The sequence below is a fragment of the Amblyomma americanum genome, chromosome 3, assembly GCF_052857255.1.
Source record: "Amblyomma americanum isolate KBUSLIRL-KWMA chromosome 3, ASM5285725v1, whole genome shotgun sequence".
In the NCBI taxonomy this organism is placed as follows: domain Eukaryota; kingdom Metazoa; phylum Arthropoda; class Arachnida; order Ixodida; family Ixodidae; genus Amblyomma; species Amblyomma americanum.
The window spans coordinates 99,992,206-100,007,436 of NC_135499.1; the positions used below are offsets into that span (position 1 = coordinate 99,992,206).

The 15,231-nt window shown below is 45.9% G+C and overlaps 1 protein-coding gene across 1 annotated transcript in view; it reads right to left on the reverse strand.

Annotated features, from left to right (window-relative positions):
• Positions 1 to 2,483: 2,483 nt before the first annotated feature.
• The window catches only part of LOC144123930 (uncharacterized), a 35,140-nt gene continuing 22,392 nt past the window's right edge, over positions 2,484 to 15,231 (reverse strand). The window contains exon 6 of the mRNA XM_077656641.1: positions 2,484 to 2,522. Coding sequence (XP_077512767.1) covers positions 2,484 to 2,522 — 39 coding nt within the window. The remainder of the gene's footprint in view (positions 2,523 to 15,231) is intronic.

Here is a 15,231-nt window from a genome sequence, read left to right on the forward strand (position 1 = left end):
TGCGCTGGATTAAATTGGCTTAGAGATTACAGTGAATTATATTAGGTAATAGTGGATTTCTGGGTAAATTAAAAGGAATTCAATAATTTCTCTTTCACAGCACATAATTCCTAAGTGCCTTCAGAAATCTTTGCTTAATGCTTGCGTACCCACGTGTAAACCACGCATCAAGACTGCTGACGGCCATGTTAACGCGACAGCGTTAACGGCCCCGTGTTACAGAAAAGCCAGTGTCGTCGGCGACGGCGGCGTTAGCCGTGAGCGAGAAATCCCAGAAGCATTAATACATAAATCCGAGTAGGAACCTGGTCGCGTTGAGTCGAACAAGGGCTTCCGTAGCCAGACGAGCACGCTAACCACTCTGCCACGCCGATTCATGTGTTTGGATTGAACAAATGCGCGTCTAGTGAATACAACGTTGTCTTAGAAGTGTGCTTTAGATACGTGTATTGTGGTCAAAATATTAGTAATATTGAGCATGGAAATTACAGAACTCGCAGTCAAGCGAGTAGCACAGCACGTTTCCGCTACATTTCCTCTTCGCACGTAGCGCCATCAGACGGCGCTCACTAAAACCACTCCCTCCTCCTCCGCCTAGCAAAGTACGCCACTGCCCCTAATATAGGGCGCGATGGCAGCGCCTGCCGCTCGTCTAGTTGGGGAAGTAGAGGCGGCGCTGGTCGGACGCAGCGAGTAGTCACTGAAAAAAATTTCAGAGCACCGCATTCGTTTTCCCTGCGCCGCCGACGCATTCATTGGCCCAACCGCGCCACGTGACTTTCGGGTGCCACTTACCTTCCACTCGCCGGGCGGGCCGGCTGAGTTAGAGCACAGGCAGCGCAGGTTACCTGCGTTTCTTCGTGTTCAGATTCTCGCGCTCGCGTTTGACTGCAAGCAAATCATGCCTGGCTGCTGCTCCTTCCGATGCAGCAACCAAGCCGAGTCTGGAAAAACATTTTTCTCGATTTTGACCGGGAAACATTACCGAGAGCGTCGTTCTTCGTGGTTTCACGGAATCGACCGGGAGAATTTCAAGCCTACAAAAAACGCCCACGTGGGAGAGGCAAGCACACCTTGCTTGTGCTCTTTGGCACTGTTCTAGAATATACTATAGCGAAGTGCAGGCGGTGTTAGCGATGCTGCGGAAATAGGAATTCAATGCAGGGATCGTTAGCGCCTTGCACACCTGACGCGGGTACACATGTACGCGTTTGTTGCTCAACACACGCGACTATTCCGTGCTCGTGGCACGCGGAGGCACACTTGTCACGCGAGAATTCCGCGTCTTCACGTGCACCAGCTACTCGCATGATTTCTACGCGGTCGTGAGCGCGCTCTTCCCTCGAGTCATTCGATCCATGGCACTTGTTTTTCGCAGACCGTGACGATCACAGTCAATTAAAACATGAAAAGTGCATGTCATGCGTCCACATTACGGCCGCTTTCTGTGCAGTAGTGTTGGCACTGGTAGAAAAATAGAAATGGGGTGAATGTTAGCAATCCTTGATGCTGCATGTTTGCAGCCACATGCGCGTTTATATCCCAAATGAGCTATTTTGATTGTATCACTGCCTAATCTTCTAAACCTTTATAACGTACTCTTCGTCTCTTTAGTTTGGTCTTTCAACTTATTATTACAGCTATCTGTATTTTTTTTTCACATGTCTGAAACAGGGCTTCATTCAAGAAAGCCCTGGGAGCCTCCTTGGGCAGCCCAGCATTACGGTGACCAGCATCACACTTCTACCCATACAACAAACATTTGCAGGACCACTTTTGTGCTGAAGACTTTGAGAAGCCTAGAGTGGATGGGAAGAAGAGGCTAAAGTATAAAGCTGTGCCAAGCGTTTTTTGCTAACCGTGTGCCAGAAAAAAAATCTCAAAGCCCCCATTCGCCCGCCTTCCTAATTCATTAGCAAACAACTTGGCTTAAGAAGAGGCTCAACCTGAAGGGGAAAACTTGCTAATAGGTTTCCCCCAAATCAAAACTTGTGTTTCATACATGCACTGCAGCAGTGCCTTGTCGGGCGGTTATCATGTAGCCACATATAATGCAAAACGAACAATTTCGTACCTGAACCTATACTGGCGTTCATCTTGTAACTTTCTTTACGATTTGAATCATGGCCTGATACGGTGACCAAACAAAGAAACATCAATTAGTTCATTGGCACTGCACTTTAAGTGTAGCACTTAGAAGTAATGTGGTTGCATATGTGGGTACAAAAAGTGTTGGAAACAAAAAAATCGCTATGAAAACTTTTCCAGCTGCTGACAGCATAGCAGATGATCTCAACTCTTCAAAAGAGCCACAGGATCAGGCTGAATCTGCTGATGTGGCAACAGAAGTGCCCAAATCCTCTGATGTTATAGAGGATGCACCTCCCAACATGTTCAGTGAAGTTGACGTACTGAAGCTTCAACTTAACTTGGAAAGAAAACAGCGTGCATGGGCGGAAATGCAGTGTGATCCACTGAGAAGATCATTTTGTGGACTGCTTGCAGAAGATCAGCTCCATTTCCTGCAAAAGGGAACAATTCGAGTGTCATCATGGACTCAGAACACAATCCAGCAGCCTCTGAAGGTCAGACTTGCCTGTGGAGGAAGAGGATTAGGGTACCTGACCGGTGCTGGCTGGCCGCTCCCTGCTGAACGCACACTTCAAAAACATATTGAAGATATCAAGTTTATCTCAGGTATGCAGCAATGTTTGCAGCTCTATAACAAACATTTTCCAAATTGCAGGTGCGACTCAGGACTAGCTATTGACTTCACTGATGTTCACATAACAATCATAGCTACAAATATTGAGTGGCAGCAGAAAGCTTGCACTGATCTTTTTAGAAAAGATTTATAAAGGCTCTGTAAGTGACCAGGGAGGTTGTTTGAAACAACTGGGCTGAAGCTTGCACTTTAGAATATAAAAGAAACGTAGCAGTGATCATTCCAGCATGCATGTTTGTTAGAATGGATACACTGTAACTACGCTTTCTACAATACCATTGGGCTAATTTTGAAGCTATGAAACATACTAAAAGGCTCTTTTCTTGTCATTCTGGGTATTCTTGAGGAAGTGTTTCTAGCTTTGGCATCAAAAGTGGCAACATTCAAGATTGAGGTTGAGGTTGAGGTGTGGAATGCTACAGGTGGGGTTAGCCTTGCTTTGTCTGCCGGCAATTGCTCCACCGCAGCGTCCCTTCGATAGTAACAATGTCGCATCTACCCCACTAAGCGCACTGTCTCTTATAATAGCACACATTCTCTCCCGCAGTCACCATCTATGCACACAAACAATCCACACAGTTCACATCACAGTCCACTCCAGAAGTCACCATCTATGCACATATTCAGTCACAGTAGAACATAGGCCATTGTAGTGCCACACTCCATACGCACATTCACTCACAGTATAAAGTAGTCCACTCCGGAAGACACCATCTACGCACACATTCAATCACAGTAGGCCATAGCCCGTTCCTGCTGTCACCATTTAAAAACAAGATCCGTGTTCTCCAAAAATGTTAAAAGAAGGCGACCAGCCTCCCTTCTGCATGTCTGGTTTCCACATTGTCCTGCACTGTGCTCTGACGGGTTCCTGTCATCTTGAAGGAAGCGAACATCACATGGCTTTCCGCGTTGTACTCTGGGCAGTACATAATATAATGTTCGATATCCCCGCACACACCACATAAAGAGCAGAGCGGAGACGATGCTATGCCGGTCTTACGCATCCATGCAGGAGTGCGAGCAGAGGCCGTGCGAATTCGATGTAGAAGGGTCGCCTGAGATCTTCTCGGTCCCTTGGTCACACATGGCTTGTGGGACGTACTCCACAGGGTACTAAAGTGATCGAGCACCGTTTTCCTGCAGTGACTTTTCCCATCTTGAGGTACTTTTTTCGATGGAATCCTTGAGAAAGCTTTATGGGCGAGACTGTTTGCCTCCTCATTACCGTTGACTCCTATGTGAGAGGGCACCCACTGGAAATGTAGAGTAAAGCCTCTGCTGTGCAGATTCTGCACCAAGCGCAGAGAGCTTTTAGGCAAGGCGTCAGTAAGGAATCCGCGCTCTAACCTCTGAAGGGCAGATTTTGAATCAGTTAGGATTGCCACAGGTTGAGCCGGACAAGACCGTAACTTCCGTAAAGCCACCTCAATAGCAACACTTTCAGCCGTTGTGGACGATACGACAGCAGTACAGCGTACGAACCACTTACAGTCCAAAGAAGGAATGTAAAAAGCCGCTGCGCTAGATTTGTTTGACCTTGTCCACAGAACCATCCGTGAAAATTTGAAGATGGCAGGCATACTCTGTTTCCAAGTATTCCAGCACAAGCGAACGCGTTGCTGCCAAAGGAGAGCTGGGCTTTTCGCTGACATGGGGAATTGTGACTTTACAGTCGAGGGTCGGAAAAGACGAGGGGGGTTTCAACCGTTTCCTTTGCCTTCGGACATTAATGCTTAAAGAACTAAGAGTATTGAGTGCCAAGTAAGCCTTCAACTCATATCTCTTGCAGAGCCGCTGAAGAAGGGATCGCCCGGCTACCGTCTCTCCTAAGCGGTCAAGATGCATTAACAGTCTCTGAGAAGCGATAAGGCTAAGATGTTTCGATAGGGACACATGAAGTACTGCCTTATTCGCAGCCGCCTGGGGGACTCCAATGGCTCTTAGGCCCTTTCTGTGGACAACTTCGAGACGCTCAAGTTGTGATGCCGAGGGGGAAATTAAAGGTAATTGATACATTATCCGGCTGGCCCCCAGCGCTTCATGAAGTTTGACCATTGAAGAAGGATGGTTTCCCCATTGCTCACGTGCAATTCTACGGATCACTTTGAGACGAGAAGATAAAGATGAAACAATCGCGTCTACAACTTTTCGCCACTGTAGACGGGAGTCAATAATGACGCCCAGGAAACGCGCGTGGTTGAATTGACGGATGCAAGAGTGACTGAGGTCTATCTTCAACCGCGCTTGACGTCTTCCTACACCTGGAAACAGAATAAAGCCGGATTTGTCCACTGACAGAGACAACCCCACACATTGAAGGTTAGCTTGAGCCGAAAGTATAGCCTGTCGAGCTATCAGGGCTAATCGCTTGTGTTGGTAGCCAGTAATTCAAATACAGATGTCGTCAGCATAAAGTGACATACGCACTTGACATACGCAGTGACATACGCAAGATTCAACTCTGAAGGGCGTTATGCAGTCCTAATGTTGGATGAAATCCAACTGACAACTGGCTTGGACTATGATATTACAACACGCTCTGTCATCGGTAAGGCTTCATGAAAAACAAATGCGGTCTGATGTTTACATATCAGCCAGTGTAGTTCTCTTGCAGCTCAAACCAATGCAGTAATGAGCACTGGCTTGTGATACTTAATGTAATAGTGTGGAAACAAAAATAAAATGAAACTAATTTTTGAACTGCGCTAATTACAATATCTAAAGATTAATGGCTAAGTGTGTGTGGACAGGTACACATAAAGCCATTAAAGCATCTTTGGGATACCTTATATTTTTGTAGTTTTAGATATCTCATAAACAAATTAATCAAAGTGGTGTCCAACTTAACTCACTTAAGCTTGGCGCATGACAGCCTTAGATGCTTATGTGCTACTAAACCCAACAGACCAACATTTGTTTTCATTCTATTTTTGATGTTTTCGTGTGCTAATAAAGCATACTCCATGCTTGCTTTGTAATGTATTCTAGACAGCTCTGCACTGCTATGCCCCAAATAAACATTCTTTAAATATTCTTCAGGCCGCCCCACTCTCCCCTCCTCGGACCCAAGTGCAGAGCCTGTACTGGCGACACATGCTTTGATTTCCATGCTTGGTGGAATTGCATTAAGATAGAAGCAGACCGTCGCATATCATTTCACAGGTAAGTAGCAGTTGAAAGTTACATCATTAAGTGAATGTTTGCAAGTAACGTTGGGGAAAACACAATATTTTCATTTTTGGTATAAGCATAACAATAGAGACTATTTGGCCAATTCTTAAAGAATTGCGTGCCAGTGGTATGTAACATGGAGTGGCAACGTTCTTCCTAAAATCTTTACTGAGCTGCCTACTTTTTCTTGGATGGTAGCGAGCTAATGCACAGGGGAGGCTTACAGAAAGTGGAGTTGGTGTTCGTTAAGACCACCTAGTGTCACAGACAATGACAACCCACAGAATAAAGCCGAAATGAGTTGTCCGTACTGTGTAGACTTCATAGGTATATGAAGTGATGTCTCGCACAACTAAAGCAGGATCCTTGGCATAACTACTGGTGACATGCTGTCGTCGCTGGTACTTAGAATTCTTGCGTGCTAATTATCTTAAGCGGCTGATGAGTGAAAGAAGGTAGAATGAAAAATGAAGCAAGGCTTTAAGAAAGTAGTTATCGACTTGTCCTTGTGCTCTGCTGTGTTACCTGTGTGCCAGCCAAGTGTGGAGCGGGTGAGAGGCACCACTAATAAAAGCATAATGCAATAAATGCAGCATAAGTATGCATATCTCTATGAGTGCAATCTGCAATTATAAATGAACAGATTCAGGATTTTTATTTTCATTTCAGCTGAATCCTTTGATGCAGCCAAGGTATTGGACTTGCTATTTGAAATCATCAGGCGCTGTGAAAGCATCGGTCTATCGGTAGCCTGCATTACATCAGACATGGGTCGAGGAAATCAAGCCATTGGAGGCTGCGTGGAATCATGGCCACAGAATATGGTCGCCCAATTACCACCTATCCCCATCCATGTGGAAAAGACCGTAGCCTCCATTTTCTTGCGGACGCACCCCACCTGCTGAAGAACTTGAGCGGGCACCTGGTTCGGCAACAAAGTATCCTCCTAGACGACGCCACGCTGCGGAAGAACAAGTTGACATCCAAAGAGGTAAGTTGCTGTATAACAGTCTCACATCGTCTTATATTGCTGTTCACCACATAGCGTGCACAATGAATTTTAATTATTTGAAAAATGTGACTTCGGCATCTGCAATGAAGATTGTATACTGCAATGTGATTCATGTATAAGATTCAGCTCAAGTAAGTACAAATATGGTTTTACAGTTGTATTTATTCATAAAACTGAAGAGCCCCTATGTGAGGGCATTTTATGAGAGGCAGGCACTCGCAAACATAAATATGCTGTATTAGCCGACACATGTAAAATGACAATGATCATTTGCTTCTTCTGCAGGTCTCCATGAAGTACCTATAGCAGCTGAGAAGCTGTGACCTTCCTGAGTGACTTCATGGAGGCCTTCAGGAACCTCTGCATCATTGACAAAGGAAAGACGAATGCAGCATGGAAGCCTGTCCAGGCCGGTATAATCATGATTACAACTGCACTTGCGAACAGTATGTGCAAAGCAAAAATCTTAAGTTTCTGCTGTTGCGTCGCCTCTTCCAAGAAGCACTCGAGAACCCATTTAGCGCGATAAGAGTTAAGTCGCCCGTGCCCAGGGCACGGGAATTCAAGTACACCTTAAAAGTCATTGTCCTGGCACAATTTTTCAATCCAAGCAGGCATGGCTCTTAGGACATTTATGACTCTGTTCAGCTAACAGATTTTCTTTTCCTGCCAACCTGACTTGGCTGAAGACCTAGAGAATATAAATGTGCCAGAGGAAGTAGTAGACCTCGAGCCTGAAGAACAGCAGTCTCTACAGTATGTCGCTGGTTATGTGGCACGCAAGATCATGAAAAAGCACTAGCTTTGTAAAAGCTGCAAAGCTCTATTGGCTCAGCTGCAAAGAATGAAAAGACGCCTTTGGCACTCAAGGATACGTTCCTGAGAAGCAATCTCTTTGCACACCATCCGAAAATGTTAAGCACTTCATAGAGCGTGCAGAGACATACATCAGGGAGAATGAAGTCTCTTGTCTTGGGAAAAGCAAACGTTCATCAAGTCAGAATCCTCGTTGCAGCCGTGGATCCTACGTTCACTGTTTCTCCGGCATGTCGCAATGTTGCAGACAAAGTTGTGCGTGAATTTTTGTTGTGTAGGTTGCGCTTTGCACTGCGTTCAAAAATGAAATGCTGCAAAGGAAAGCAGCACAGAACTAAGTGCAGATCAAAAAGTGTTGGCATGCGTGCAGCTATGTCAACTGTGAAGTGAGCTGTAACTTTGTGAATGGTCTAGCTCTTCAAGCATACATTGTGTCCATATCAGTATGTTGTTGCACTGTACTAAAAATTGACAGCGGGGTACCATTATGCCACGTTTTGTTTGTCTCAGGCTGAAAAGGCTGACGTGTTTTTGTAATATGGCCTTGGTACACTGTCTTTAGTACCCTTAAAGGACTATAGACACCACCGTTTTCCTTGCGTGTTTTCTGGTTTGAAACGATGCATTAGACATTCGTATACATGGAGCAGCCTGTGGTATTTGTGCGCAAGCGTTAAATAATCTATAATTGAATTTCTTCTTGACGCTTTTCCTGTTTCACCGAACGACGACTGTGACGTCAAGTTGATGTTTTATTCACGTGACCCACTAGAAAAACTAATATAATCGCTGAGAGGTCATTTTTTGTCGTTCCAGGTCTTGGAAAAGGCTGGATTAAATGTCGTAGTGAATTAAAACTACATATCAGCGATTATAATAATTTTTAGTTGATCACGTGACCAGAACATTAACTTGACATCACAGTTATTGTTCGGTCGATGAAATCGAAACAGCATGGGAGAAGACCTTATATTCTAAATTATTTAGCGGTAATAGGCCAATACAACCCGGTAGCCTATGTATTCTGATGTCAAACGCATCGTTTGACAAAAGAAAACAAGCAATAAAATTAGGGTATTATAGTTCTCTAACAACAACGGCCGTGTGTTGGGTGTGAAATATGCATTGAATTTGGTCACATATGATGTTCCATGCTAAGTTCAGCCTCCATAGTCTGGCAAAGAAGATATTATTTCAGTTTGCAATATTTATTTTTTTCTGCCTCATTTATTCTTGACACCTGGCTCATCACTGTAAGCTGGTTCCGCTTTCTTTTCAAATCTGGCCAATTCTGTGCTAGGGAAGTCGGATGGCACATATATTGAATGCCTGTGGCTTTTTGGGTAGTCTCCGTTAACAATCCCACTAATGCTTAATTTGCTGCACTATGTGGAAAACAATCCCTGCAGGAGTTTTGTGCCACATCAGCAGATTCAGCACAATCCTGGGGCTCTATTGAAGAGTTCAGATCATCTGGTATGCTGTCAGGAGCTGCAAAAGTTTTCATAGCAATTTTTTTTGTTTCCAACACTTTTTGTACCCACATATGCAACCACATTACTTGTAAGTACTACACTTAAAAGGCAGTGCGAATGAAATATTTGATGTTTTTTTTGTTTGGTCATCGTATCAGGCCATGATTCAAATCGTAAAAAAAGTTACAAGATGAACGCCAGTATAGGATCAGGTACGAAATTGTCCGTTTTGCTTTATATGTGGCTACATGACAACCGCCCGATAAACCACTGCTACAGTGCAAGCATGAAACACAAGTTTTCATTTGGGGAAAACCTATTAGCAATTTTTCCCCATTCAGGCTGAGCCTCTTCTTCAGCCAAGTTGTTTGCTGGTGAACTAAGAAGGCGGGCGAATGGTGGCTTTCTGATTTTTTTTTTTGCACACGGTAGCAAAAATGCGTTGCACAGCTCTGTACTTTAGCCTTTTCTTCCCATCCACTCTAGGCTTCCCAATGTCTTCAGCACAAAAGTGGTCCTGCAAATGTTTGTTGTATGGTTAGAAGTGTGATGCTGGTCACCCTAACGCTGGGCTGCACAAGGAGGCTCCCAAGGCTTTTTTGAATGAAGCCCTGTCTCAGACATGTGGAACAAAAAAAAATGAAAGATAGCTGTAATAATATGTTGAAAGACCAAACTTAAGAGACGAAGAGTACGTTATAAAGGTTTAGAAGTTTAGGCAGTGAGACAATTGAAATAGCTCATTTGGGATATAAACGCGCATGTGGCTGCAAACACGCAGCTTCATGAATTGCTAACATTCAACCCATTTCTCTTTTTCTAACTGTGCCAACACAACTGCACAGCAAGCGGCCGTTATGAGGACGCACGACATGCACTGGCCATGTTTTAATTGACTGTGATCTTCACGGTCTGCGAAAAACAAGTGCCATGGATCGAGTGACTCGAGGGAAGAGCGCGCTCACGACCGCGTAGAAATCATGCGAGTAGCTGGTCCACGTGAGGACGCAGAATTCTCGCGTGACAAGTGTGCCTTCGCGTGCCACGTGCACGGAATAGTCGCGTGTGTTGATTGGTTGGTTGTGAAACTTTATTTCCAGCGGATATAGAGGAGCGACACGAAGTCGCCCCCCGCTTAAACGGCGGCCGCTATCCCTTGGGCAGCGGCGGCGTCTTCAGCCAGCTGGAGGAGCTTGATCTGTATCCCCGGGTCGGGGCTGAGCAATAGAGCCTCCCAATGAGCAGAGTCGGTAATGAAGTGACTCGCGGGTAGAGACTGCGGGCAGTTCCAGAACATATGATTTAGATCGGCTTTCGCATCACAATTTTTGCATTTGTTTGAGTAGAGTCCTTCCGTGTGTTGAGCAACAAACGCGTACACGTGTACCCGCGTGTCAGGCGTGCAAGGCGCTAACGATCCCTGCATTGAATTCCTATTTCCGTAGCATCGCTAACACTGCCTGCACTTCGCTATAGTATATTCTAGAACAGTACCGAAAAGCACAATCAAGGTGTACTTACCTCGCACACGCGGGTGTTTTTTGTAGGCTTGAAGTTCTTCCGGCCGATTCTGCGAAACAACGAAGAACGACGCTTTCGGTATTTTTTCCCGGTCAAAATCGAGAACAGTCTTTCCAGACTCGGTTCGGTTGCTGCATCCGAAGGCGCCGCTGCCAGGCATGATTTCCTTGCAGTCAAACGCGAGCGCAACAATCGAAACAAAAAGAAACGCAGGTAACCTGCGCTGTCTGTGCTCTTAACTCAGCCGGCCCGCCCGGCGAGTGGAAGGCAAATGGTACCCGAAAGTCACGTGGCACGGTTGGGCCAATGAATGCGTCGGCGATGCGGGGAAAACGAATGCGGTGCTCTGAAATTTTTCCATTGACTACTCACAGGCCATGGTTCGACTCAACGCTACCAGTTTCCTACTCGCATTTCTGTAACAATGCTTCTGCGATTTTTCGCTCACGGCCAACGCCGGCGACGCCGACGACACTGGCTTTTCTGTACCACGGGGCCGTTAACGCTGTCGCGTTAATATGGCCGTTGACAGTCTTGATGTGTGGAGTACACGTGGGTAGGTATACATTAAGGAAACATTTCTGAAGGCACTAAGGAATTAAGTGCTGTGAAAGAGAAATTAATGACTTCCTTTTAATTTACCCAAAAATCCACTGTTATCTACCATTAATGCACTGTAGTCTCTAAGCCAATTTAATCCAGCGCACTTCTTTCTTAATCCAAGACAGTATACCCTAACCCAAGTTAATTCAATAGAATCCGCTCTTAACACACCATACTACGCCCGGAACCAAAGAGGTTATGCCCAAACGCAATCATAATAATGATTCACATGATCCTTGTGAGGTAGATAAGGATTAGATTCTGTCAGCTAGCTTCTCCCCAGGAAATTAGGACAGCCTTTCCTTTTCATACTGAACGACTTTAGCTACCCGCATGACAAACCAAACCTCCTCGCTGCAGTAACAAACACTTTAGATATGGCCGGGAACACTCCGCTTTTAATGGTGGGAGATTTGAAGGCTTCCTACATAGACTGGTGGTATGGGAGCTCCTTTTCTAAAGGCAAGCACTTGTGGGACTTTAGACAACAGCAGCAGCTGATTCACCTCACCAACGTCACTCGTGTCACACGCCCGGGCATCAGTGAGAGCAGAAACACGTGCCCAGATCTCACACTAACAAATAACTTCAGGTCAAGCGCCGGGAACAACACAGAGGTTTCTCTTAGCAGCGATTACTTTATTCTCACGATAATATGCCAGGCTCGAAACCTCAGACCCAAATTTCAGCTCAAACCCGTAAATGACTCGGCTTTATTTAGAAAAAGCCGCTGGGATGGCTCAGTGTTTATGGCGCTCGGCTGCTGGCTCGAAACACGCGGGTTCCATCCCAGCCGCGGTGGTCAAATTTCTTGAAATCCGAGTACTGTCGCTGTCAGCGCAGGCTAAAGAACCCAAGATGGTGGAAATTTCTCGAGCCCTTACTACAGCGTCCTTCACAGCCCGCGCGACTTTGGGATGGTAAATCCCCAGAAACTAGACTAAACTTTATTCAGAAAACTCCGCGACGAAAACAAACGGCCAAGTTCCATAAATTGCCCGACTTGAGTAGCACAGCTACACGAGAATATAGCTCATTTCACCAAGGAACCTCCCACGACCTTGGAGGCCGGTTAAGTAGACAGCAAACTGCTTCAGCTCTGGCCGGGCTTCCAAAAGCAGAAAAGAATTGGATGATTGCAAAACACAACCGCAAGCTTAAAGGAACCATGACCCGAATATTAGACCATATCTAAGAACAAGCAGCCTCCTTAAGTAACAATAGACGCAGGACTGCAACCGTCTAGACGGGGCCTTGCACATTTAGGAAAACTTGGTCGCTGCTACAACAGTAAGTGTAGTGAGATTGCTCGACGCGCTTTTCCCAGTGGGCGGCGACCCTCAGATTACCGCGCGATTAGAACACAACGCAGAAAAGTGCTAAAATCTCTTAAACTGACAAAAAGTTCGAAAATTGAGGTCTAGTCTCGGATAGCTGCTATGCCATACATAGTTATATAGTTCCCCTTGTTGCTGCCCTCGAGACATCGTGCCCACAAAGGTGACTGGCTATGACCTGGTGGTGGCTAGCAGTTCTTTAAGGATTGACTGCAGATGTAAGAAGATAAGATACCCATAATATTACCCCACAAAATCAGGGGAAATTTAAATTACGCCTTAAGTGTTTGACGCAATGTCTTTAAGGGTCCCTTCTACCTCCTGGGGTCCACTTTGCGTACCGCATAGCAGACACGGACACTGCTGTTTGTTTTACTGATTTTTATTTTCTACTATTTTTATTTACCACAAGACACAGAAGGCCTCCTTTAACAAAGGCGCACGAGCGTTCCTAAGTGGTGGAGGGTTAGCGAGCCCGGATCATGACTCCACTCTACTGCTAGAACTTGCGTTCTGGGGTCAAAGTTAGCCAGCACGGTCTCCCACCTCTCGAGAGAAGGAGCGCTAACTAGATCGCTGTGATTTGGTTTGATGTGACGGCCTTCCTGAACAAGCCCAATTTTGTGAACACGTCAACGCCAAATACTGCGCCGGGTTTTCCATTGAAAGGGATCCTTAGCGCTTTGGAGTTTAAATGATCTATTTGAATTAAGTAACAGTGATGTTTGAAGGTGAGAAAAAGGCCAAATAAACTCGATTAGTAATAGCAGCTTTACATCGCCTTTCTTGCGTTTATTTGGTTGGACGTTGGCGTTTTTGTTGTCTTGGGTACGTCACTAATCACCATAGATGAGTGGTATGTGTCGCTTGTATACATTATTCATTAGAAATTAATATTCTCTATTCCCATCCTTCTGCATAAGCCGGTGACTAACGCAAATTCTCCCAATAGAAAAAAAAACTACTACCCGTCTCGCTTCGGCACGTGGAGGCGTCGGCTTAGAACAAGAAAAACACACTAGAGGAGGTGTCAAGGCGATTCAAGCACAGACGCCCGAACCTACCAGGTCACCCTTCCAGACTCTGCGGACCATATTCCTACCGAGATTGAGCACCTTTATAACAACCGAGGAGTACAGGCTGCGAATCCTTGTGTTCAGGTGTGTGCTTGTGATCTTAGCCGCGGTCCTCGTAGCCGTCGCAGCACTCAGCAACTACTTCAGCAACCGCTAGACAGCAACGCGCATCCGCCAAGGCCGGAGGAAATTTCTTCTGCTGCCCGGATGACGCTCCGGATGCAGCAAGATACGGGAACGCCACCGTAAGTGCCTGCCGGAATTTCTTTGCGCACATGTGCTCCGACGTCATAAAAGACCGGCTATGGTTTGAAGTCGCGGGAAGGGAGTACCTTGATATCTAGGTCACAGGAACCTTGCCGAAAGGAGTACAAAGAGTCGGGGCCGCAGGGTTCATCATCGACTACTAGAAGTCATGCCTGACAGCCATACTGAACCGCCATACTTTCGTCTCCTCCGCGACCACTAAGCTGGTCACAAAGAACAGGGATCTTCTTAGCAAACCGAACGCCAGAAATGCTTTCGTTTACACCGCTTTAGCCCCCGCCGCGGTGGCTCAGTGGTTAAGCGCTCGGCTACTGATCCAGAGTTCCCGGGTTCGAACCCGACCGCGGCGGCTGCGTTTTTATGGAGGAAAAACGCTAAGGTGCCCGTGTGCTGTGCGATGTCAATGCACGTTAAAATCCCCAGGTGGTCGAAATTATTCCGGAGCCCTCCACCACGGCACCTCTTCCTTCCTTTCTTCTTCCACTCCCTCCTTTATCCCCCCTTACGGCGCGGTTCAGGTGTCCAACAATATATGAGACAGATACTGCGCCATTTCCTTTTCCCAAAAGTCAATTATTATTATTATTATTATTATTATTACGCCGCTTTAGCGTCAGTGCAGTACGTGTATACTTCCTTCAGTCTTCAATTTTAGTTACAGCCAAGTGACTGCTCACATTTTCCTCAGCATAAGTGCTCGATGCCGCAATGACTCTTTTTCTTCTCTTTTTATGGCAGACAGCCTGGTTTCTTTAAAGAATGAGTGTCACGATACGATTACTGCGGAAGATCTTTGAGGAATTCATGCAAAAATGTGCGCAACGTTTCTCAATCTCAGCGGCACGGAGACACTGTGCTCGACCTCAAACGAAAGCGACGCTTTAGATAGCGATGCTTGCGATTTAAAACACCTGCGAGATGCCCTCGGCGCGATCGGCTACTCTCCTAGCAAGAAAGTAGAAATTATCGTTAGAGGTGGTAACAACATCCGGGCTATACACGACTTGTTTTCCACGGGCAAATACACTGCCACAGCCGTCGCCAAGAGGGCTTACTTAGTCTGACAACAGCATTGAAAACGCAGCAGAAGAGTTGCACGCTTCCCATGATGGTTCTTGGAACAGGAGTTCCAATATGCAACCGGAGCGTGCGGACCATCAGACAATTATGGGACCTCTTTACAACTGAAATTCTCACGACACCAGACAAAGACGAGGCGCTAAGT